This window comes from Alosa alosa, chromosome 24 (genome assembly GCF_017589495.1).
Source record: "Alosa alosa isolate M-15738 ecotype Scorff River chromosome 24, AALO_Geno_1.1, whole genome shotgun sequence".
In the NCBI taxonomy this organism is placed as follows: domain Eukaryota; kingdom Metazoa; phylum Chordata; class Actinopteri; order Clupeiformes; family Clupeidae; genus Alosa; species Alosa alosa.
Genome location: NC_063212.1, coordinates 18,043,161 through 18,068,994, shown reverse-complemented (window position 1 = coordinate 18,068,994; position 25,834 = coordinate 18,043,161). Strand labels below are relative to the sequence as shown.

Genomic DNA, 25,834 nt, shown 5'->3' with positions numbered 1-25,834 from the left:
TGGCAGGCTATCATCATAGAATAGAATAAAATAGAATCTAGAAACGCACGTACAATGTGCATACAGTTTGTAAAAGAATATTGTGTGATTTGATCATGATAATTGGGATAGCCAGCAACTAGCCCTCTTCAAAAAAGTATCCTTATTAATTGTGTCCTGTGTGTAGGACAGCTTAATAGCCTGATACATTTGGGCTGAAAGAGCTGTCTGCATCAAATGTATTTAGGCTAATGTATTTAATGTATTAGGCCTACATTTCTCCCCATAACCACGGGGAGGCGCAAGAACCATTCAAAATGAGAATTTCTGTAGAAGACCCCGCGGAGTCAAGACTTTTGATAAACCCTGATTATGCTCTCTGGGATACAGGTTGTAGAAGGGCTTAGTGTGCCAACTCGCCACAATTAAATTACTACTTTATGTCAAAACAAGGCTAGGCCTACAGAGTTTGGAATAAGTTAGGCTATGCCTTAATGGAATTTAGTTAGACCATGGGCTAGCCTACAATAAAGCACATTTTATAGGCTATTCTACTACGAAATATGCAACATCAGGTCACAAGCAAATATTAATTAATTTTATGAATAAATGTGTTAAATGTATCAAACGTTTTTGACATTTCTTTCCACTGGTCCTTTCTATGTAAACTGATCCATTTAACCTACATATTCTAAGCAACCAGCTGTCCGACAGAAGCTCCTCCCCTGCTTGTTGTTGGAAGGCTACTACATCTAGCTTGCAATGAAAAGATGCTACAGTAGGCTGGTATCTTCTTACTGTAAATTTAATAGGAAGTAGCTGGCAGGCTTATGAATTAGACAACCACGTGGACTTAACCAGCCCTCCCGCGTGGAACCACATTTTACCACTGTCATCAAAGGACACCGGGAACGGTTATTGTCGCCCGACGTCTCTTTGTTCAGGTGAGGAAGCATACTGTTTATGTTAGTTTTAGTCAATGGATTATACCAACAAATAGTGCGGTGAGATCCATTACCCGCCTGTCGCAGATAACATTCGTTAGAGGAAGGCAAATTGCCATTACAATTCGTTAAGTGCACTGCATGATGATGGACAGACAGGCACAGTGCCTTCATTGTTCGTGGTTCTTTTCAGACTGTTGGCACCGCCAAGAGTAATAGTCGTTCTGTTGTTCTCATCCGTCAAAGGAAGCATACCGTTACTAAATTTCATAACATTATTAGGAAGACTGTCTAGCCCGGGAATTTATTAAAAGGAACCCTTAAAGGTGTAGTTTTTGAACATTCTAACATAACATTCCGTTCCGCGACAATTCAAGGTTCTACATTTCTATGTTGAATTCAATGAACCCAGATATTCTTTAGAACGTTTATTTTCCAACGTTCCGTAGAAACACCAGTGACGGTAGCTGAAGGCTACGTTACTCTTCTGTATAGCACAGTTTAACGTTACAAGTTTGGCGCTCTTGCATCTGCCATCTGTTATCTCGAAGTGATAGCGTTGGCGTGGTAGGTCTACATACGACTTATTAATGGTGGGCCTATATCTGTCAGTGTTATGGAATAGTCATGCTGTAGCAGCTATGCAGCCAGTTTCCCGAAAGGTCTACTTCGGAACTGTAGCCTACGTTGATGTCATCTTAATAAAATGGTGGCGGTACTGGTATCACTAAGCACATGGGTAGGAGGAGGATGACGTGCGTGTAATGACAGATTGCAAAGCTAATAGCTTTGCTGAACGACACTGCCGCAGTCTCAATTCAAGCCAGACACGCTGGCACAGTTAAGTCGATAACAGTGGTATAGAAACAAGGCGAACTGAATGAACAGAGCTGTCGCGTAGGCTAGCCTTAAGCTAGGTTGGCACAGCCATCTCTCTCATGACAGCCGCCAGTGTTATTGGCAGATTTGCCACCTTTATTGCCACTGTACACGCAGAAAGTAGGGGACGCTAGACTAGGCAACGCACCAAAACAAATCTCATCCTCTGCTGTAGCCTACTCATGTAGTTACAAAACAACTGTTAACCTGGGGCGTCAGCCAGGTATGTGTGGCGACCTACATACAAGGGAATCTTTATTTCCTTGGCTATAAGAACAACTTTGCCTAACTTTAGTATGAAGTCTAATACTGTAGTTACATTAGTCAAGAGCTGTGCAGAGGGAAATGTGAAGAGGCTCGTTTCTCCACAGAAACGACTAAATTAAGAGCGACATTTTCAGATGCATGTGTCCTTTACACAGCATATGATGTCCGAGAGAAAGAGCTACCAGGTTTTGATTTGTTGTCGATTTTATGCTAGGGCTTGCCTCAGTTCAGTCTTTCAACATAGACACACACAGCAGTTATTAGGGTCACAAAGGAGCTCCTATTCAAACCAGCTTCATAATATTCTGATGGAGTAGGCTTGCACATTTGGTCACTCTGTTGACAGAACAAGAGGGAGATGGGGTTGTACTAGCTGCCTAGTGTGTGTGTGCGTGTGCACATGCCCAATGTATACATTTTGTGAGTGTTTCATTGAACAAAGTTGTTGGGGTGTCTACTTGGAGGATGTATCTTTTTCATCTGTGCTTTGCAGCAATGGCTTTTTTTGCAAATGTGGACAAACAGGATTCTCAGGGACTTTCAAGTAGTTCCATGTAGACATGCACATTATTTGCATATTATAAACATGCTATATGATAGGCTAAACCATCAAAGTGGTACTGGACCAAAGACCACAGGCTTCTCTGACATCATGGATTCAGCTTCCCTCAGACTGTCAATGCACCTATAAAATTGTTTATTTATTCACAATATCTTATTACATGATGACTAACACTACCATCCTTACAAAATACTCTTCTTAGAGGTACTAATGAGCTTTTACAGTGATTGACTTTGTGAGTGTTGAGTTTGATTTGACCATTTAATTTGTTCGGTCTGTATTCACAAGAGCGTTATGTCTAAAAAAGGAATGGATTCAAGCCTCAGCATTTAGTTGCAGGGACTGAAAACAGAATGATTTTCATTTTGGTTTGTTCTGACCAAAAGCACAACTTTTTTGTTCTTGTGAAAAGCAGCTGTTAAAGCCTTTTCTCAATCAGCTCCCCTTCCAACCCGCACTCACTCAACTCACTCACTCACACACACACACACACACACACAGACACAGACACACACACACACACACACACACACACACACACTACACTAATAGTGTGGAAGAAATTTAGCTGAAAGATCTATAAATACTGTGAGTCTGAAATAAGGTTTAGTCTTTCTCATTATTAGTTTAATCTCAATCAGGATACAGAGATAAAGTCTGTGCACCAAAGAGACAATCAGTTGTTTCTCACACACACATTTATACCTCGCATCATATCATATTGTACCATTGTGTCATTACACCTCCCTGCACACACACACACACACACACACACACACACACACACACACGCCTTTGTCCATGCAATGAGTTAATTAAGGACCAAGGACATTAAAACATTTCTAACACATGATTTGCCATCTACACACCAGTTACTGAAACAGAAGCATCAAATAAGAACTTTATGAACTAGGTTAGTCTCCAACGGAAGAATGAACTCACAAGGCAATACAAGTATCAGTTATAGGGAACATTATGAACTAGGTTAAGCTTTAACAGAAAAGTCCATTCAAAAGTATAAGATCTTACAGAATCATACGTATCAAAGAAAAAACAACACAAGGTTAATTAAAGTCCATCTTTAAGTCATTTTCCCCTCACAATAGACACAACATATCCATGTACCACACACCCACACCACTCATTCACATACACAGATGATTTCATTGATAGGAAAATTATGGCCACAGTTAGAGTTATTGGGTGCTTATGGTGACTTTGCAGTTAATTTGAGGCCTTTCCATGGTGTCTTATGTCTGTCATCCTTGTGTCATTATGGATGGTTGATTTACTGACTGTGCTGTGCAGCTGTTACAATCAATGGGAAGTGCTCTTCTGTGACCTTAAGTGCCCCATCTAATCAAAGAGGAATATACACCCACACAAAAACACATTCAGACTATTTGCTATAGGCTATTGCTTCTGTGTAACTGTAGCCAGGCCATCCCCTGCTGTAGTTTCACTGACCAGCAAACGTTGTCGAAACCTTCATAAGCATGTGAGTAACAAAAGAGGAATTCATGATGTGTGGATTTGCCTCTAATATGGTTATGTAAGGTATTAGTTAAGGTGCAAAATCAGTAGTACCAGTAGTAATAGACTAGACTAACTCACATGTGAGTGACACAGAAGTGGCGTTGGAAATACAGTAAGAGCAACAGTCAAGTAGTTGTACAGTAGGAACATTAGTAGCATTTTCCGCTAATAGCCTTGATAGGGTTACAACAGTAGTAGTAGTAATTGTAACGTTAATTACATTCTAAATGGGACTTGTTCTATTGGTAGTGTCAGCCCTGGGTTCTAGGCTAATGGGACTAAAGGGGACTTATTTTATAAGAATGTTCTTTGGTAATATTTTTTTTTGGTTCAGAATAAACGTCAACTCTGGCGACATCAGACAAACTCACCAGAATTTTCCACGGGGTCAGCTTGACCTGCAGTAACACTGATTCAAATGTCCATTTGCATCCGTTAGCCAACACGCCCTCAGGTGTGTTCTGTGCCCAGTATTCAGGCAGTTTCCTAGGGAGAGGGAGAGGAAGGGCCTTTAGGACAGAAAGAATGACCTTCAAATATGTTTGCTGTCATTGGACACATGCGTCAGGGAGAAAACACCACTGTTATCATATTACTCTTTCGGCCAGCGTGACACATCTATTGAAGCCTGTCTTTCAGTCACCAAGCCCACAGACACCTAAATCGGACATGTTTCATGTTTCCCTTTCAGTAAAATACTGCATATTATAACACCAGGCTTTGATACAGGAAATGAAGGAGACAAACATTCTCAGAAGATTAGATTAGATTACATTCAACAGAAAACAGGAAATGTAGCCAATATATCTTGGTTGGTGTTGCTAGTAATAAAAAACACCTTTTATTTTGTGTCACCATGGAAAACAAATCCATGACCAGCACCTTGCCGTAACAGTTGGCAACCAGTAGCATTTAATGCACATTTTTATCTATGTTAACTTCAGAAAAGTACAACAGTGCCCAAATATAGGTTTGCAAGGCAGGAACTAGTAACAGCTGTAATGAATGCAGCCTCTGACAGAGCGGACTGTGTGTGTGTCTGTGTTTTTGGGTGTGTGTGCTGGTGGTGCAGGTTGGAACGTGTTTGTCCCCTCCCCCCCAACCCCAACCCCTTCCTTTAATAGAAACCCAAACACCAAAGCTGCCTTGTTGACTCTCCTATGGTAGCCCACACATGTAGATAGGCAGCAAAAGGGAGAGTGACTCTTGAGTAGCGTGTAATGTTTCTTGGGCAGCGAAATGATCACTTAAGTCTGGAATAGGTTGTATGGCTGAGGAGGTGTTTCTCTGGGCAATTTTAAGCTTCTAAGGTAGGACATAAGCTAAAATATTTATATTTGTTGACAAGCCATCTTGTTGTTTTGACTCAGTTAAGTTATGTCAACATGTGTTTATGTGTAATAAACTTTGCACCACACAACACATAACAAGTCAGTCAAAGCAATAGGATAACTGTCAGCAGATACTTTTACCAGTGAAACATTTTGGAGTGTATGCGTTTGTGTGTGTTTGTGTGTGTGTGTGTGTGTGTGTGTGTGTGTGTGTGTGTATGTGTGTGTGTGTATGCTACTTCTATTTCTCTGAAGGTTCGTGTGTCTCAGAGTATTTTATGCTCCTATTAGGAGTGTGTGTGTGTGTGTATGTGTTGTTTGCATGAATGTGTGTGTGTGTGTGTGTGTGTGTGTGTGTGTGTGTGTGAGAGAGAGAGAGAGAGAGAGAGAGAGAGAGAGGGACAGAGCGTTTGTGCTCCCAACCCTGGATTCCCAAATTCCTCCTGGCTAATCTGCACGTGGGGTGTAGGGCATGGGGTTGACTTTGCGGAGGACGTCCCTTTTTCAAAACCTTCAAAACCCAAACCTTAAGGTTGTCTTTATCTGGCATTCACTCGCTGGAGTGACACAAATGAGATAAGGGAACTCCTTTTGTTTGCAAGGATCATGTCTCTCTGCCTCTCTGAATTCTCGCCTTTAGGTAAAATCCCAATCATTGTGCATGGGAAAAACACCAGTGCTAGTGAGACCGTGAGACAAGTTTGCACAGGTCTCTCTTAATTTGAAGGTTTGATGTTTTTTTCTTCTCTTCCTAGTGGCTTCGACAAGATTGGGCAAGATGACTGACGAGGGTGCTCCCAAAGACCGGTAAGGATTTTTTTTTTTCAATCAATAATTGATCAGTTAATCAATAGGTCAGTCAGTCAGTTAGTCAATCTGTCATTCTGGTAGGTAAAAAGCAGTTTAGCTATGCTATTTCCTAAGCCTAAGAAGACATTTGTCTAGTTTCAATGTTTTTTATTTGTTTTGACTGATAAAAAAGACCAGGCAAAACAAAACCTTTACACTGTAGTAGTGCTGTTTAATAGCATATGGCATTGCTGTAACAATATCAGAGTGGATGTTAAAACTGAAGCGTATGGTACCAAACCAGTTCAAAGCTAATGAAGGTTTCACTCAGTTGGTTGTCAGTCTGTTTTTTAGCCATGGCAAACTGAAAAAAAATCAACACACACACACATACAAGCATGTACACACACACTGTCACACACACACAAATTGTGGTGTATTAAAGTCAACATGTCTCTGCTGTCTGCAGGGGCTGTCTCGTGGGCATCATTTTCTTTATCCTGGGTCTGGGGACCCTCCTGCCTTGGAACTTCTTCATGACTGCCTCACAGGTAAGTCCACACCTCACTGGCAACAAACAAACAAACAAACAAACAAATAGTGAACAAATGAGATCCTAGCTGGTGCGTTTGAATTCGAGCTGTTGCTTGATGTTATGCTGCATTCCATTGTGCTTGAAACTCTGGGGGGAAAATTACCTCCAAATCAGAAAAGTGACAAGTAAAAAGCCATTCAAGTCGGGATTCCAAATTGGGAAATTCGGACAAGATCCATGTATACCGAGTCTTTTGGATTTACTTCACAGCAGTATGGCAGGGCATGTAGTGAACTGTGTGTGTGTGTGTGCGTGTGTGTGTGTGTGTGTGTGTGTGTGTGTGTGTGTGTGTGTGTGTGTGTGTGTGTGTGTGTTTTCAAGTGTGAGAGAATGCAGAAGGCAACATTCACAGTATGGGTGTGAAATTGTTTGTGAGATGTAGAGTGTAGAGGTACATTGCCTTGTAGCTAACTACCTCGCAGAAGGCTTTCAATGATCAGTTACTCTTGGTAATGGGACCTTTCCAAAAGCAGTGTGGTAGATCACAATACACCCAGAATGAGACGTTGTACCTGCAGTTAATGTAGCTCCTTAGTTAGACACTTTTTTTTTTTTTTACTTTTTTTCAAATTTCACACTTTTTAAGTCAATGTTGACTGTAGCCCCCTGTGCCAAGAGTTTTCTTTACAGTGTAGTTACAGTACAGGGGGATATTGCTGCAGATCATATGAAGGAGTCTTAGCCTATGTTTATTGCTATTCACTGGTCCCATTTAGATCTGAGGCAGGTTTAGTGATGTGTGTGTGTGTGTCTGTGTGCCTGTATGTGGTTGTGTGTGTGGGGCAGGGTATTAAGGGAGAGAAGGAGGGAGTGAGGTGGGGTGGGGTGGGGTGGGGTGGGGTGGAGGTGCTACTCAGATTAAGTTGATTTTTGTTGCCCCTGGGGGTCAGGTATTTTCTAAATCCTCATCATGTGCGAGGACCCCTAACGGTGGTCATGCCAGCTGTCTCCTGAAATGCCTGACCAGGTGGGGTGCAGGGGGTTTGGAGGCATGTGACAATGATGTTAATCTCGTAGAACTTGGATTAAAACAAGTGCTTTAAAGGTTTTATGTTTTCATTAGGCCACAAGGGACTTTTAAGGCCAATGTAAGCTATTGCAAAGTGACCTCAAGATGTGTAGTCAGTTGTATTAAGTAATTTATGGTGCGTAGCTTAATAAGTTAATCATGCATGACATTGTTAATATTTCAAAGGAAAATTCTGTTAACTAACATACGGTAATAGTTAATGTGTTAATGAATGTATCAACATTAGTCAGTGTATTATTACATATTAATGTCAGAAGTTGATACATTATTAATATTAACTAGTACCATATGTAATTAATGTTAATAAATGGTACCTCTAATGTGAAACTAATTAAACTCTACATAAACTTTTCATGTTCTCACCATTATGAATACTTTTCATTGTTTATGAAGCCTAGTGGTTCCTGAGCTCTTGTTAAGCAAACATACTGTACCATACACCTTTTATTACAAACCGCTTCAGCTCAGAATGAAAACATTACGATTGTGAAACTTGAGTCCCAGTGAACCAATATGTGGTTATTCAGTCAACTCGCGACGCGTATGACAACAAAGATAAACTTATACACATTAACTGCTTTCAGACCTAGTGTAAGTCCAGAAGTTTTGTGGATGTCAAACGATTGGGCTGTATATCTGAACAACATAACCGGCCATCTGGAAGTCCAAACTTAGACGGCTGTATTACTCTATTGTACCCCCCTAGTATTTCAGACGGACATTATGAAAATGAGCTTGTGTCTGAACGAAGCGAAGATCATTCTGAGAGATTCTGTTCATGTGCCTGTTCAACCGCGTTCGACCCTGCAGAGATTCTGCTCATGTGCGTGTCATTCACACATATGACCGCATAATGTCCGCAAGGTAAGCATCGTATCTGAATCACGCGAAGGGTCGGACCTCCATTTGACAAAGATCCGCATTATACTATGGAGGTTGTGTCTGAAAGCAACAGCAGAGCAAAATACCCATGTGATCTGAGTCTTTCGTTAGAGCCCAGGGCTATTTGAACTAGGAGATGTGTGTGTGTGTTCAAAAGGGAGTGCTGTGGTGGACTGCTTGTGAGGAGCAAAATAGAAATCCAGTCTAAGCAGATCAATAAATCGAATAAGTGATTCTGTAATGATTCATTGAGCAATCAAGGGCATGTTGAGGTGTTTACTTTGCCTAGAAGTGTACTATGTACTTGTGTTGTGATATACTAAATAAAAATACATGTTTTTACCCTTTCTCTTTCCATGTGTGTGTGTGTGTGTGTGCGTGCAGTACTTCAACAACCGACTGACACTGAACACGTCCGATACGAATGATGACACAGTCATCGCCAGGAAAGAGTATTACTTTGACAACTGGATGACTCTGCTATCCCAGCTGCCCTTGCTGCTCTTCACGCTGCTTAATTCCTTCCTGTATCCCCGGTACGGTTGTCATAGTAACTTTGACATGGTTGTTTTAAGTATAAGGATATATACTCTTTTGATCCCGGAAATTTGGTCTCTGCATTTATCCCAATCCGTGAATTAGTGAAATACACTCAGCACACAGTGAACACGCAGTGAAAAAGCACACACTAATCCCGACGCAGTGAGCTGCCTGCTACTGCGTCGCTCGGGGAGCAGTGAGGGGTTAGGTGCCTTGCTCAAGGGCACTTCAGCCGTTACTACTGGTCAGGGTTAGAACCGGCAACCCTCCTGTTACAAGTCCGAAGCGCAGTGAGGTGAAGCACACACTAATTCCGACGCAGTGAGCTGCCTGCTACAGCGTCGCTCGGGGAGCAGTGAGGGGTTAGGTGCCTTGCTCAAGGGCACTTCAGCCATTCCTACTGGTCAGGGTTAGAACCGGCAACCCTCCAGTTACAAGTCCGAAGTGCTAACCAGTAGGCCGCGGCTGTTTTTGGTTTACAATAAGATGATTTTAGTGTCATGACTGACCTCAACTATAGTGTTTTGTGTTCAACTATAGTATTATGTACACATCCAAGGAAATGCATAGATTTTAGATTGATTTGAAAACATAAAGTTCAATAGTTTTTAACTTTTTAAACGTTAATTAACTTGTTAAAGCAATCAAGTTAATTTGCAGCTGTCCTTGAAAAGGATCAAGAGCTGGATAGAGGGAATATACTGGACCATGTCCATTCTGTAGTGCACTGCTGACTACTACTTAGAAAAGCAGTTCATCCAGGCCTTTGGACAAGATGACCATTGATCTGAAAGCATTATAATGATCCTCAAAGAGATCCTTGTGGACTCATCCCAAAATCAGTTGCCGTATGGGAATGGCACTGAGAGAGTGGCACTAACTTAACATAAGAATACAAATTTCACACTGCAATGTAATTTTTACATGTATCTGCGATGTAAAAGCTAGTAATAGGTTATGACAATTGCCTGTAACTCTAGGGACCCTATCCCAAAGCAGTGGTCATTATGCTGATAAGAGCACAAGTTTTCAAACAGGGCTGTGCAGAGACCTTTTTTTAGGGCACAAAGATTTGTTAACAATATATGCCATTTTTATTTTAAATACTGAATTACCCTTGTTCAAACAAAATGTTGAAGAGAGTTGAGGTTTGGAGAAGTACATTTTTTTTGGGGTATGTGAGGCTACCAACTTTACTTCTATATTATTACTTTTAAACATTTTTTATTCTTGAATTTTTGATTCACATGTTTATTTTTAAATGTTCATGTGTAATTTTATGAAGCATTGATAATTTAAATGGCCACTTGCATGTTGTCAAATTAAGAATACACAGTCTCACATAGAAGCAGATTCCTTCTGAGATGCGCTCACTCGTCAAAATACTAACAAACTGATCATGATGATTTGCCTACTGATGATTAAAGTTCTCCAGAAAAGGAATTGTTGCCCAATATCAATGTGAACATTAGCCTAGAAATCTAGACGCACCCTAGCGGCAGCAAATGTAATGTAAATGTAATTTGCTGCCAGGTTAGTTAGCAACTCTCCGTTGGCTTGGGAGCTGGAAAAATTAAACTTCGATAAGGCCAATCACATCATGTATAGAGTCGGTAGGCGGGCTTAACATAATGATTGAGGGTAGAGTTGCAACGGTTCAGCGGGAATTCCCTGCTACTTGAAAACAAAGAAGATGGATGTTGCTGTTGGCAAACAGCGTGACACGGGTTAAGCTTTTTTTAAGTTGTCAAAAGTTTGAACTAGCCAACTAGCTCCGCTGGTGGGAAAACGCATGGGACTCATGAGTTGTAGCGCTATCCTATTGCGTGCAGAGGGAATTTGAAAGACAACCGATTATCCCGCCCCTCGGACTGAGCACTGCGAATGGTGAGTCCCCAGACCCTACATCTTGATGTGGGTCTGGCTCGTCAGGCTATGTGAACATGCCAGAACTACAATAATGAGGAACATTGCTCAGCAACATTGCTCAAAATGTTGCTCCATGTATCATCAGCTTTAGTGTGAGGTGCCATATGGAAATGTGTATAAGTAAATATATATACTCTTTTGATCCTGTGAGGGAAATTTTGTCTCTGCATTTATTCCAATTCGTGAATTAGTGAAACACACTCAGCACACAGTGTACACACAGTGAGGTGAAGCACACACTAATCCCGGCGCAGTGAGCTGCCTGCATTAACAGCGGCTCTCGGGGAGCAGTGAGGGGTTAGGTGCCTTGCTCAAGGGCACTTCAGCCGCGGCCCACTGGTCGGGGCTCGAACCGGCAACCCTCCGGTTACAGGTCCGAAGTGCTAAAGAGTAGGCCACGGCTGCCCCGAAAAAAAAAAAAACAATGCTAGCAGGGGTGGGATGTGAATAAAAAGAATGCCACCCATAACCTAAGAATAAGAATTTAAGCATGTTCATTATAAGAATAAGTGCCTGTATGCAAAGATGTGGCTCTCGTGACATACAAAGAACATTTTACACCATTTGTCACAACCTAGTAGTAGGTTATTGGTTATTGGTAGGCGGCCGTAACTCTGGAAGTGAATGGAGAGAGAGAGGTGTGCTGATGACAGAGCTTTGGGGTTTTAACTGTGTGTTGTGATCTTCCGTCAGGATCTCGGAGACGATGCGCATCGCCGGGAGTCTGGTGTGCATCCTCATCCTCTTCATCTTCACCGCCATCCTCGTCAAGGTCGACATGGAGCAGGACCGCTTCTTCTCCGTCACCATGGCCACCATCTGGTTCATCAACTGTGAGTGGCCACTCTACCCTTTGTTTGTGGGTGTGGGTGTGTGTGTGAATGAATGGTGAGGAGAAGCTAGTATGAATTAATTCATAGTAATTATAATCATTTTTAGTTGCCATGTGGATTTGTGTTTGCTGTTTTCATTGTAATTATCTTTTAATTTAGGCTCACTGGTGACCACCTCTGTGTTCTATTCCTGGCTGTGCTCTTTCAAGATATCTTATCAAACCTTCACCTAGTGTGCTCTCCCTCTCTCTCTCCCTCTCTCTCTCCCCCTCTCCCTCTCCATCTCTCTTTCTCCGTTAGTGAGTGAGCCTGTTTACAGATGTGTGGGTGGTGCAGGCAGTTATGTTTTGGCTTCTCAGTACTTATTTTGGTATCTCCCTTTGTCTTCCTCTCTCTGTGTGTGTGTGTGTGTGTGTGTGTGTGTGTGTGTGTGTGTTAGCGTTAGCAGGATGCTATGTATGAGACAACAAGATGCGAGGAAATGCAATGGTTTTGTTCATATATTTTCATATATTTTCTCCCCTTTCTCTCTGTCCGTTTCTTTTCTCTTCTGTCTGTCTTTCTCTCTTTTTCTTTCCAACCCCCTCCCTCTCTCTTTCTCCCTCTTACACTACACCTCTATCTCTCTCATCCCCCCTCCCTATGTCCCTCCTCTCTCCCCCCCCAGCGTTTGGTGCCGTGTTGCAGGGCAGTCTGTTTGGCCTGGTGGGTCTGCTCCCGCAGAAGTACAGCACCATGTTCATGAGTGGTCAGGGACTGGCCGGCACCTTCGCCGCCGTGGCCATGATCCTCGCCCTTGCCAGTAAGTGGGACACAAATATTTACCGAGCGTGTGGGACAAAAAAAACGGGCGCCTGGCTTCTCCCAACGCGGCGCCGTAGTGTGGTGTAGAGTGAGACTCTCCCACAGAGCGCTGTTGACAGAATCCAGAGTGATCTGTCTAATGTGAACTGGGAGAACTTGCTCTGTCTGTAGTCAAATGGCAAGGTAGGGAATGTGTTATTGAGTTTTTTCTAACTTCAACTCTCTCTGTGTGTGTTTGTGTGTGTGTGTGTGTGTGTGTGTGTGTGTGTCCAGGCAATGCTGACAATGAAACAGCTGCCCTTGGGTACTTCATCACCCCATGTGTGGGAACCCTTATCACACTAATGAGCTACCTGCTACTGTCCAAACTGGTTGGTTGAAATATACACATTACGTACACACTCACACACACACACTCTCACACACAGGTACACATGTCCAAAATACAAAGTGACACTCATCTACTTAACAAATATAAATTCATTGTCATGTTGCATTCACATTGAAGTCTCAGTGGAAATATGGAATTATTGACTAATATTTTTCCTCCCTGCAGTCATAGAATCATTTGTTTGAACATGAATGAATGTAAACCAAGTTATGCGGTGTTATCACCTCTCTTTGTGTGGTTACCATGGTTAATGTTCTGTTGCCACTGGGATTGTTCTGTTGTCATGTGTCAAGTTATGTTGATGCTGTAGTACAAGTTATGTATGATTAATGATATGTGTCATTCTCTCACTCTCTCTCTCTCTTTGTCTTTCCCTCTCTCTCTCTCTCTCTCTCTCTCTCTCTCTCTCTGATAGCGTTTCGCCCAGCATTACCTCTGCAAAAACAAGAGCAAAAGCTATGAGCCAGAGACAACCAATCAACTTCTGCTTACAGGTACAGTATGGCAAACATGAAAAGACAAAATGACACCGGTTTCACCAGTTAAAGTTTTGTATGTACCTATGTGCTTATCTCCAACTGAAATGTATGGTAAGATTGCTATATGAAATATTTTTTTCATCAAGCCAAGAAGGGGTTTGATAGGGTTCAGGGAGTTTAAAATGTCCAAAATCAATTCTCTGTTTCAATGGCCACACATTACCTAATAGGATTTAAAGGAATTAATCCTGGACACTCTGGACACAAATTAGGTCACTATTATGGTAAAACCGTTGATGTAGCACACTCAGTCATTTCCTCGTCTATCCATAGACAGACAGATATAATCAGTGTCACATACTGTACGCCTTTAGAGGGAGAATGTCGGCTTGAGTTTAAGTGGCATGTCCTGTCAAATAAGAGGGCCTTCTCACTATGCGGTTGTAATCCTGATCAGAACTGAATTTAAATTATTGTGCAATTAAGGGTCCTTAAGACAAAATCTTTGAAAGTCTTTAAAAGCCTTATCTGAATATTTGGCATTGTCCTTTATTCCTTGGTTTATACAGTGTGCTGTAACTTCAGAGATTACGCCAAGACGGGAATTTCAGGTCATAAAGGCTTAGACAGCTGAGGTGTTAAGTCTGTATTTTTGGAATGCCAGTGTTATGCTGTTACACTGTAAACAGGCGCCTTCATTGGACAGATTATGGACGATGCTCTGTAGTTGTGAAGGTCAGTAGAAGGTATGAAGTTCTCTTACCTTCTACCTCTACCTCTTACCTTATGAAGCTCTCTGAAGGTACTTAACCTCTATTGAATCAGTAGTCGGGATAGTGACTAATGTCAAAAAGAAAAGAAAAGAAAATCCTGCCTATTATTACTTTCTCAGAATAGACCCTTTCATCAATAAAAACAAAAACAATGCTTGAACGTTCTATTTGGGCCCCAATCTACTTCCTCTGCATTAAGATAACATATGGAATGTTAAAAAGGAAGCCTAGTGGGGCCAACTATGATGCTGATAATGGAACTCTCTTGAAAGGGTCCATACATGTAGATAAGAGTAAAGTAGAGGTACCGGTACATTGTGCCATGCTTCAAGGGTGACATCATGACTGACTACTATGTTACTGTGGTCTGTCTATCAATTCGTCCCTGATTGTTTTGGTGGTTTTTGTTTCTGTAATGATTTCAGAAGACACCACAACAGAGAACGGCAAAGCTAACGGCCACACCAACGGCTCCCCTGTGGCTAACGGCAGCATGGACGCCACGCCGTCGTCCAGCGAAAGCCGACAAGCCTTCCTGCCACTCGAGGCGGACAAGGCGGACAAGCCGGACGAGAGCAAACTGTCCGTCATCGAGGTCTTCAAAAAGGTAGCCGTCCACTTGAGCCTTATTGTTAGGTGTCATTAAGTACTTGTTTCTCCATAGGGATCCTGTACATGTTGGCTGATGTGTTGAGCCTTGTCAGTGGCGAGAAAATGTAATTTGCTTTGATGATAGCTAGCTGCTCCATTATGAATGCGTTACTGGTATTAGCAGGATAGCTAGTTCAATATTTTATAGTACTGTACTAACAATAGGGCCCCAGGTTGAAAAAATGCTGAAATTCTCCTTTATGTTTACAGTAATAGGGCCAGTGGCCATATCTGGTTTGTGTGGTGCTAAGCGGATAAGAGAAATAGGCTTCTCTGGATGAGACACCAGTCCATATTTACATTTGCATTTATTCATTTAGCAGGCACTTTTATCTAAGGGGACTTACGCGAATTATATTACAATCCCAAATCAGAAAAAGTTGAGGGAAAGAATTTGATAATCTACAACTCTATATTATATATTATATTTAGCTGCAAAAAGGAAATAGAGAACATATCAAATGTTGAAAATGACAAATTTGACTATTTCATGGAAAATATATGTTCATTTTGAATTTGATGCCAGCAGCATGTTTCCAAAAATTCCCACTTCCCTACAAAAAATCCCAATTCTCACCTTTCTGAAGAGGTAAAAGGAGACCGGATATGCATGATGAAGATCACAACTTTGTCAACAGCAGCCTCAAGCCTAACACACCACTAATATAAAACAGTAAAGAATCGTACCGTGAGGGAGTGGGGAATGAAACGGAGAAATAGAAAGCAGGATGTCTGAACAGAGGCAGCGCATGTGCTCTCAGGGTGCGAGTTTGACAGCTTCTTTTGCTTCTCATGCGCACTGTGGCCAGAGCAAAGTCAGACGCACAAAGTGAGCAGAGTCAGGCCGTGTCAGAATTTAACACTGGTTGCATGTGATTTTTCAATTTCAATTTCACTTCACCGGAGGGGTCTTGCCCATTTCAGAGTCCCTGGCTGTGTCTCAAACCGCCTACTTGTACACTTCAAATACTTAGTTTATATAGTGCAGATATTGGGACAATACTAACCATCGAAAAGTGGGCACAAGCAAGTAAGCGCTCAGTGCATACTAGCAGTGTACTGATGGAAGTATGCGGTTTAAGACACAGCCCCTGCCTTGACATATTGTAGTTTCAGGCTACCTATATCGCCGCCGAATTCAGTCCCTCAGTGTCTTTGATGTCATGTTTTGAAGGTGTACTGGAGAAACAAAAAAAAACTTGAATGCTTCAGTGCTATTCAAACAGGGCTATAGAAGTTGGGCACAGGGCTATAGAAGTTGGGCTGAACACAGTGTTGACATAGGTGTCAGGCTATTGCTACCTAAAATCAGATCTGTTGGCAGCATCTTCGTGTTAACAGGACAATGTGGTTTATTTACCTGTTCTCTCCACATCTCTCTCTCTCTGTCTCCTAGCTCCATTGTTCTCCTTCTCATTGTCTCTTTAAACTCTCTCTCTCACACACACACATAGGCACGCACACTCACAATTCAGTTCAATTTGTGTTTTATAAACATGACTGTGAATTGTACACACAATTGTATATAATTGTATGTGTATAAATAGCAACATACATTTGCATCAAAAGTAACTGATAATAATCGTAAAAAAACATAGGGGGAAAGAACATGATTAAAATGTGTGATATGTTTCTTTGTCTCTCTCTGCAGATCTGGGTCATGGCATTCTGCGTGACCTTTAACTTCACCGTGACGCTCTCTGTGTTTCCTGCGGTGACGGTGGACGTGAGGTCCGCGTACGAGGGAGAGTGGGGTACGACACACCTGACATATTCCCATTCAGTTTTCATGTGTTCAGGCAATCACTACATTTACAAAAAGGGAAAATGCCAGTCTATTTAAAGGGAAAGTGCTAGTCTATTTAAAGGGAAAGTGCCAGTCTGTTTAAAGGGAAAGTCAAGGGAAGGGAGAAAAGGGACAATCAGGATGGGGAAGAAGGTTGTCTTAAATGCAAGATTAAGCATGTTCAGTTGTTAGTAGTGCTAACAGAGGAGGTACTCTTGGAAGAGTTGGATCTTTTTGAAGATAGAGACGGACGCCCCTGCTCTGGTAGGAACTATGTAGTAGCGTGTTGCACCAACAGGAAACTACAGACGAGAAATATTTGGATTGTCGTGAACACTTGACATGTGCTACCATGCCCTTGGTGTAGTTAGCTAATGCTAATGGCCTCCTTCGGGTCATCAGAATGCATGGTGGAGGCTGGCCAGGAGACTCAAGGCCTCTGTGGGAATGTGGGTCGGCCCACTGTCTCGAGTAAGCATGCAAATCTCCTGTGTCCAAACAATGAGAAAGACTGTGTGTATGGGTGATTAGGAGTGTGTGAATGGATTTGAATGTGTGTTAGTGTGTGTGGGTGGGCGTGTGGCGGGCGATGGTTGTAAATGAGCTGAGGGGATACTTACACATCAAATACCTCAGCAGTTTGAGTTTAATAATAAGGGTCCTTGAAGTCATGGAAAAGTTTGAAATGTTGTCACTGAATATGTACAGCAAGACTCAGTGGATCACACACACGAGGCAGCACAGTACATGTCAGCAGTTAATGACAAAGACAGGCTTCAGGAAAGCCTTCTTAAAGCAACACCAAAGAACTTTCCCTCTGTCGCACGCACGCTATTTGTTTATCCAGCACCGGCTTTGCAAATAACGATGTCCACAGACAAGGTAGAATATGTCGCACGATTTATGAAAGTATATGTATTGCGACATCAGATGCAAGTCAAATTTGTAGTTTCTTATGTCTCATTCCATCGAACTACAGATCCGCTACCCAAACTAGTGCGGTTATAGCCGATAGAGGGCCGCGAAGCGAATGCAGAAGTGCCTTTCACCCTGTTACAAGTTGATGAACCACTGAAACGATTTTGGAAACATTATTTGAAGGTACAAAAAACTCTTTGGTGTTGCTTTAATAAAAAATAATAATCATTTACAAAAAGTAAAAAATATCAATGAAGAAATAAGAAATGAAATGTGATCTGTTTTCTCTCAGAGAGGTACTTAACTTCAGCTCAGTGCAAATAACAATCATTAAAGACAGTAAAATGAAAAGAAAAGAGTCAGTAGAATAGTTGGTAAATGATATGTTGATATGTGATGTGTGTGTATTTGTCTCTCAGAAAAGTACTTCATCCCGGTGTGCTGTTTCCTGTTTTTCAACATCATGGACTGGCTGGGCCGAACGGTTACCACACTGAAGCGATGGGTATGTCTCTCTCTCTCTCTCTCTCTCTCTCTCTCTCTCTCTCTCTTTTCTCTCTCTTTCTCTCTCTCTCTCTCTAGTAAGGCAATAGTTATCTAACGACTTGGTCATGTCAGTTCCTTAGTCCATGATGTTAAAGTAGGAAGGATTGTTTTAGCGTATGTGGTTACACTGAAGGTTTTTGAGGTGCACCTACAAATTGAGCATGTGAAAATGCTGTATCCTGTATTGAACATCCTTCATCCGATAAACAACATAGTGTGATAATATCTGCAGAATGTGTCGTAGTCATAAGTTCATGCATGTTTAACTGTGGCGTCACGCCCCTCACTTAAACTGTCCATTGCATTCACTGTATGTATCTTAGATTAGATTAGATTAGATTAGATTCAACTTTATTTTCATTGTGTTGAGTCAGAGTCCAGAGACAATGAAATACAGTTAGTGTTAGGTATCGGTGGTAGTGGGGGTGGGGGAGGGGTTTAGTTGGTTGGTTGTCACCGAGGTGTAGAGTTCAGTAGTGTGATGACAGCTGCAGTGAAAAAGCTCCCTCTGAACCTGCTGGTCCAGATGCAGAATGACCTGTAACGCCTCCCAGAGGGGAGTAGGGTGAACAGTCTGTGGTTTGTTGTGAGAACAGGGGCCTGTACTACGAAGGGAGCTTAACCTACCCAGATGTAACCCAGGGTTACTTTGTTAAACCGGGGTTGACAAAACTCGGTACTACGACGCTGATTATGAAGTTGATTTGTTGAGCCAGGGTTAACCTAATTTGAGTTTGTGCGCGTTCACATAAAATGGGCGGGTTGCAACGCATGTCACCACTTTCAATGATGACGCGATCACCTTATTTTACGGATGAGGAATGCACAATTATTATGCCAAGTTATGAGGAATTAAAACCCACTCTACGACAAAAATCAAATACGTCGGCAGTGAACAAAGCAAGGCAAGACTGTTGGCAACGTATTGCAGATCGGGTAGCCTAAATGCCTAAAAGTAAAGTTTTATTTCCACATGTTCTTCAAATATGTGTTACGGAGGATTAATAGCTTGCGGAATGTCTGAAATGAGTTGAAATAATTAAATTGCCTATTTTGAGTTCATAGAAATGCCTACAGATGCAACACAATTTAGAAGTGGGCATATAGATTACAGTAATAGGATAATTGAATGTTTAAGTAGCCCCCATTGACTGATTTAGTGTATGCCTAATCCTGTGAACATTTCAGATGCAACACCATTGCCAAACGCACATGGCAGCAGGTGAAAATGAAACACAAAAACATTATTCAGAATAGTAGGTTTATATAGTTATAGCTTGCATTAATATTTCTTAATTATGAAAACATGTAGGCCTAGTATGCTTATAGCCTTCACTTGGCCTCTGTTTTACAGCTAACAAGAAAAAGGTGTCTTTGAACACTACAGTAAAGAGTGTTTTACAGTAGCAGAGGAGTTGGCCATCGCAAATAATAGTTAAAGGCCGATTGTGGAAGGGGTTAAGGGGGGCATTCGGTCGGATTCTGGTGCTGTGGAAATGTGTAGCCTTTATGTGCAGGGTACAGTAATATGACATTCAATTCAACAAGTTTGTTAAAATGGTGATTTTAATTTATTAGGCCCACTGTAGGCTATGTCCGATTTATTTTAGGTTATTCTTGCTCAGATGTTCAGCATACTGTAGGCCTATGTCCGATTTATTTTCGGACATGCAGTAGGCCTATTCTTGCTCAGATGTTCAGCATCACCGATGGAACACGCAGGCACTTTAAACAGATACCGCTACCAATTTGACTTACTAGAGTCACTAGTTCATTTCACTACTTGACTATATATCTGCTGCCAAAATATCTAGGAGTGAATTTTCTCTCTCTCCCTCTCTCTGTCTCAGCCGCCCAAAGAGAGTCGCTTGTTCCCAGCGCTGGTGGTTTCCAGAGTGGTCTTCATTCCGCTGCTGATGCTGTGTAACGTGCAGATGCGCTCCAACCTGCCGGTGCTCTTCAGCAACGACGCAGCCTTCTCCGCCATCATGCTGCTCTTCTCCCTCTCCAGCGGATACTCCGTGTGCCTATCCATGTCCTACGCACCGCAGTGAGTCCACAGCACACGCTCATGCACACACTCATGCACATGCACTCATGCACACACACACACACACACACATACACATGCACACATGCACTTTCTAATATATTCTCAAGAGTTACTTTCAGTTTATTAAACTGACAAATTTGAATTCAGTATGCAAATTCAGATGCAGAGATATGCCAGCAGGCACAGACATCCAATCCAGTGTTGCCAGTCTCTATTCCAATTGATTTGCTTCTCTCTCTCTCTCTCTCTCTCTCTCTCCAGGTTGGTACCAGCCAAGGATGCGGAGACTGCTGGAATTCTCATGACCTTCTTCCTGGCTCTGGGACTGTCGTTAGGGGCCGGCCTCTCCTTCCCTCTGCGTTTCCTTGTATAGTTGTCCCTACTGCCTACCCACACTCCCCCGCCCCCCCTCAACTGCCCAACTCTTACCAGCTCACTGGCACGTCACCTCCAAGCCTGTCTAATTGATGTTCCAGTGGCGCAGGACAGGAGCCAGCCAATCAGATCCACCAATTAGATCACCTTACCAACATCACTACATCATACCTTCACTACAGGACCTTGCGAGATAGGTTGACCATTTTTCTGGGTTCTGTTTGGACTGTCCGGCTTTCGAATGTCTTCCTTTTGGGGGATTTTGGGCGTGTGCCTTCTTAGGCATTTTTTTGACGTTTTGAAATTATGAAAACAATGGGTTTCCTCTAGCCTGGCCCCACCCACCTAGATCTTTTTTCAGGAAGATCTAGTCTGGAACACCATAGTTCATAACCGTTTCCCTGACAGTCACTGACGAGAGGGGAAGACGAAACAAAATTGTATTGTGATAAACAGAAGCAGCAACACCTGCAAACGTCAAAAAATGCAGTTGGGAAAATGCAGAAATTTATTTACAGCAAGGTTAGTGCCTGTTGCAGTGCAAGAGTTGAAAACGTTTCCCAATCGAGAGTCACCAGACTCTTTTCACTTTGTGAATGAATCTGGATATTTCCAGGCTAGTTTTCCTCTCCCCCTAAAAATAACAACAGCAACAACAAACAAACAAAAGAACACTTTAGAAGAAATTACCCAGTGACTTCCTTCTTCACCTCACCCCGGTGGTCACCTTACTGCCTATCAAAGTGTCAACATATCCCATCAGCCACTGCATGATTCCCATCGCCTCCATGCTTTGTGGTGCAGCATAATAGCCTAGAAATCTAGACGCACCCTAGCGGCAGCAAATGTAATTTGCAGCCAGGGTAGTCTAGCAACTCTCCATTGGCTTGCAAGCTGGAAAAATGAAACTTCGATCACAAAATCAATCACATCGTGTCAGTGGATGGGCTTAATAAAATGACGGCAGAGTTGCAACAGTTCCGCATGAATTCCCTGCAACTTGAAAACAAAGAAGATGCATGCTGCTGCTGGCGAACAGCGCCACTCGAGCTAAGCTTTTGTTAAGTTGGCAAAAGTTTGATCAGCTAGCCAACTAGCTCCGCTGGTGTGAAAGCGCATGGGACTCGTGAGTTGTAGGCGTGCAGAGGGAATTTGAAAGACAACTGATTATCCCGCCCCTCGGATTGAACACTGCGAACGGTGAGTGTCCAGACCCTACATCTTGATGTGGGTCTGGCTCGTCAGGCTAGCATCCTGTACCTCTTGTCGGCTCCACCCGTCGGTTGTGGCTGCAACGTCGGCATCTCCTCTGCTGGCAGAAGTCTTCTGCTGTCTGTCTCCCTCACCAGCTGGGCATCAGTACAGAGGTACCCTGCAGGAGACGCTCTCTGGTGGCTGTGCTGTGGCTCTGTGGAGGATCCAGATATATTTACATCGATTGGATCACATGATCAAGTCCCACTTAGTGAATAGGTTGCAGTGATAGGGACCCACTTTAGTTTTATTTCGGTTAACTCAATTATTAACACAAAGGACTGGCTGCTAAAATCAGTTGGCATTGATCTTGACATCGGTGGCTTTTGCAGGAAGGGTTTAAAGGGATGTCCAAGGGTGTGTCCACTTCTCTCTTCAGGGAACGAAGAGACAAACTGGGACTAGCATGACCACACTGCTAAGCTACACAGAAACTCCAATGACAGTCAATGAAGGAAAGAACATGTTACTGAACATGCTAGTGAACATGCTTATCATACACACACTGTTGTTGGGCTAAGGTCAATACCGTGCTTGGATGCAATGTATTGCCAAAAGATGGATGATTTTACTGTCAGAATGTTTACACTTTTGGGAGAATATCAAATGTAGTTCTCAGGTGTCAAATATAGTTGTGTAGTGAAATACAGTTATGAATTGCATAAATGCCTACATATGTAGCATATATGCATACAAAGTATGTGTATGTTAGTGCAGGTACTATCTGATGCAGTTAGATTGTTAGATTCAGTTCAGTTAGTTTCATTCAGTTAGATAAACTTTTATTTAATTTATTTCAGAAGTGAAGAATATGAAAGAGATTTCAGCTCAAAGGGATGCAATTCCATTAGGAAGCCATTTAATTTCTTCTTTAATTTCTTCTTATTCACTTGACAGACCAGACTGCATTGTCTGAACAAAATGAATGTAGATTATGGGAGAGTCTTTTGAACTGACCATGAAAGGGCTTTTTTTTTTTGATGTTCTTAAATCCTTTTTTTGTAAGTTAAACGTATTTTGAACATATTATTATCATGTGAATCATCTGACTGCTTTTTTTCTCGAAGAGAACAACAAAGGACAAGAAGACAGGTCAATGGAAACCAAGGACTTGAAAGAAAAACTCAGTAGGCTACTAACTGACTAAGTGGACTACTCAACAACAACTCAAGTATCCCAGTGGAAAGGGCACCGACTTTATGTGAACTGTACTCAGCTACAATGTGCTTAATACTTTCTCTTTCTGTACTATACAAATACAACTAGCCTGCATGTTGTCAAAACAAGACTAAGGTTGATAAGGAACCTGAATTGTATGTTTATCTCTTTTTCAAACTGCATTGTACTAAGGACACTTAATATGAAGTGGGTGGGTCCTTTATCTGATGCAGTCTATTAATGCCTTGGCTACTGCTTTGGGGGCAGTGTTTGTGTCTTTCACTGTTTGTGAGGGTATAATGGGGAAACTCATTTGAATGGTTAGTGGACAGCGCAGCTTCAGGGCCGTGTGCAGTGGTCCTTCTAGGAACATCTGTCTATGTATGGCTATCTGTTAATGTGTGTGTGTGTGTGTGTGTCTGTTATGCAAGTGACTCGCCTCACAACATGTTGTGTGACTCCTTATCTTGGCAGGAAGTGAGTGGGTTGGTTACATTCCAGAATCTACTCTGTTACAGCGGGAAATGTTCACTCAGTTTCAACGTAACATATCTATGCACAGATATGTTTTGTTTTGTGTGTGTTTTTAATGTCAAAAAAGCAGTTAGTGTGATGATGTGATTTGAGATGTTGAGTTTGGATTTTTTTTTTTTTATTATTCCTGAAAGTGACTAAAGTGACTTTTAGTTACTATTAAGAGTAACTTAGAATAATATGAGAAGTAAATTGCTTAGTTACATCATGAATTCTGCTTTGTTGTCTGTACCAGATATGTATACAGACAACAAACATGCATTCCCATTATAGCTGCTGATAACCACAACTATTAAGGCCCTGATCTTGCCTTGGTCTGGTCCTATATAGATCACTTCTGGTACAAAGTCAGTTGTTGGGACAGGTCCCCACTATTGTGATACTAAAGATGATTAATTGAGACAACATGATTTAATTGAGACATCTTCTCATCTAGTCTTCTCATCTAATGACAGTGTGACTGTGGCTGTTATTTTTTTTTTTAATTTTATATTTTAGACAATATACTGGTGGCGAGTCTGTCACCGTTTTTTGAAGTGCCAATTGTTATGCTGTTTTTAACATGCACCAAACATTTCTACGAGACCCTTGTCAAGGTGGCTTATGTAGGCCTGGCTTCTCACTTTTCCGGGGTGTGTTTCCCAAAAGCATAGTTGCTAACTAAGTTAGCAACTTTGGTTGCAATCCGATTTCCCATTGCCCACCAACTATGCTTTTGGGAAATGCACACCAGGGTGGTATGCTGGAGCTATTGTCTGTTTTCCATGACGTATCATCACACAAGGGCTGCCAAATGCGTTTACATTTGGGCAGCATATATTCTGAGGACCACTAGTGTTTTGAATATATTTGTGCTAAAAAACATAGGCTTTGTTTAACATGGGTTTTTTTTTTTTTTTTTTTTTTAGGTTTCATATGTGTTTCTATGATAGATTTCTATGGTTTTCTCAGTTAAATCATAGTTTTAGAGTGTTTATGTTGTGGCTGTTGTGGTTGTTTTATTATTATTATTATTATTATTATTATTATTATTGTTATTATGATCATTATTGACAAATATGTCAGCTTTGGGGTTTCATTTTTCATTTTCATTTTATCTTATTTATTTCTACAGGTTATGGATAGGATATACTAGAAGACAAACAAATAGGAAACAGACATACCAACATCCCCCAAATATTAACTGCCATTCTTTCGTTCATGTGAACAATAATGACTGAACTTTGTTTAAAATTGGTAGATGTGAGTTGTTTACACAAATAAAGGTTATTACTGTGCATTACTGTGCTGTAACCACACAGAGATAACATCTGTTATTTTTATGTGCATTTTTACATTTGGGAGCAGTCAACTGCAAAAAGCATTCCCAAGGAAATTCAGAATTTTCATTTCTATGAGGAGGAGGACATAACTGAGTCAGAGCTCAGCTGTTAAATCGGCCATCCTCTTCCTGCTGGTACTAGCCGTTTAAGACTGACTGAACAAGGCTCACTTAATAACTTGAGAAAGGCCCATTTCACCTTGGAAAAACACACACATGTGCATGCACACACACACTGGGGATGTATGATGACAGTTTATTCTGGAAAAGCTCTGGTTTAGATCAGAGACCCAGAGCTGATCTGGCATCAGCTGTCATCTGCTGTTCCAACCAAAGATGGCATCTTTTTCAGTTTAGCTTTTATGGTAAAAAGAAAATGGGGAAAAAAGAGAGCCTTTTCCATCAGGAGACTGCTATTAAAACATGTAGAATGAGTTCTATTGACAACAACAAATGTGCTGTTCACTAGTTGCAATTGGGAGAGTTGTCCACAAGGTGGCGTATGTGGTCAATCAAGATGAATTGATTGTGCAATTGATTTGTGGTTGCATTACCTTGTCATCAATAAGGGAGCAAGTGCTTTGTGTGTGTTTGTTTATGCTTTTGCTGATTTGAAATGATCATTCTAAATGATATTGTAAATACACTTTGTCTTTGTTTCTGTTGTTTAAATTAAACTAGTTTTTTAAACAGTG

The 25,834-nt window shown here is 41.6% G+C and overlaps 1 protein-coding gene across 3 annotated transcripts; it reads left to right on the top strand.

The window, feature by feature from the left end:
• The first annotated feature begins 727 nt into the window (after positions 1-727).
• On the top strand, positions 728-25,834 carry LOC125289780 (equilibrative nucleoside transporter 2). Of its 3 annotated transcripts, none has more exons than XM_048236775.1 (13): positions 728-923; positions 6,254-6,305; positions 6,757-6,838; positions 9,179-9,330; positions 11,957-12,096; positions 12,764-12,898; positions 13,174-13,271; positions 13,707-13,785; positions 14,972-15,150; positions 16,846-16,948; positions 18,318-18,403; positions 20,295-20,494; positions 20,759-25,834. In XM_048236775.1, exons 2-13 carry the CDS (start codon positions 6,277-6,279, stop codon positions 20,868-20,870), a joined length of 1,395 nt encoding a protein of 464 aa, XP_048092732.1. In that variant the 5' UTR covers positions 728-923; positions 6,254-6,276; the 3' UTR covers positions 20,871-25,834. The 3 variants fall into 3 exon arrangements, with proteins under 3 accessions (XP_048092732.1, XP_048092730.1, XP_048092731.1); XM_048236773.1 differs by having other exon boundaries at positions 14,969-15,150; XM_048236774.1 differs by lacking the exon at positions 728-923 and adding an exon at positions 5,332-5,477 and having other exon boundaries at positions 14,969-15,150.

Coding starts and splice junctions, on each gene's coding strand:
- LOC125289780 (XM_048236773.1), top strand. CDS start 6,277: ATGACTGACGAGGGTGCTCCCAAAGACCG. Junction 13,272..13,706: donor ACCTGCTACTGTCCAAACTG/GTTGGTTGAAAT, acceptor TCTCTCTGATAG/CGTTTCGCCCAGCATTACCT. Junction 13,786..14,968: donor CAATCAACTTCTGCTTACAG/GTACAGTATGGC, acceptor TAATGATTTCAG/AAGACACCACAACAGAGAAC.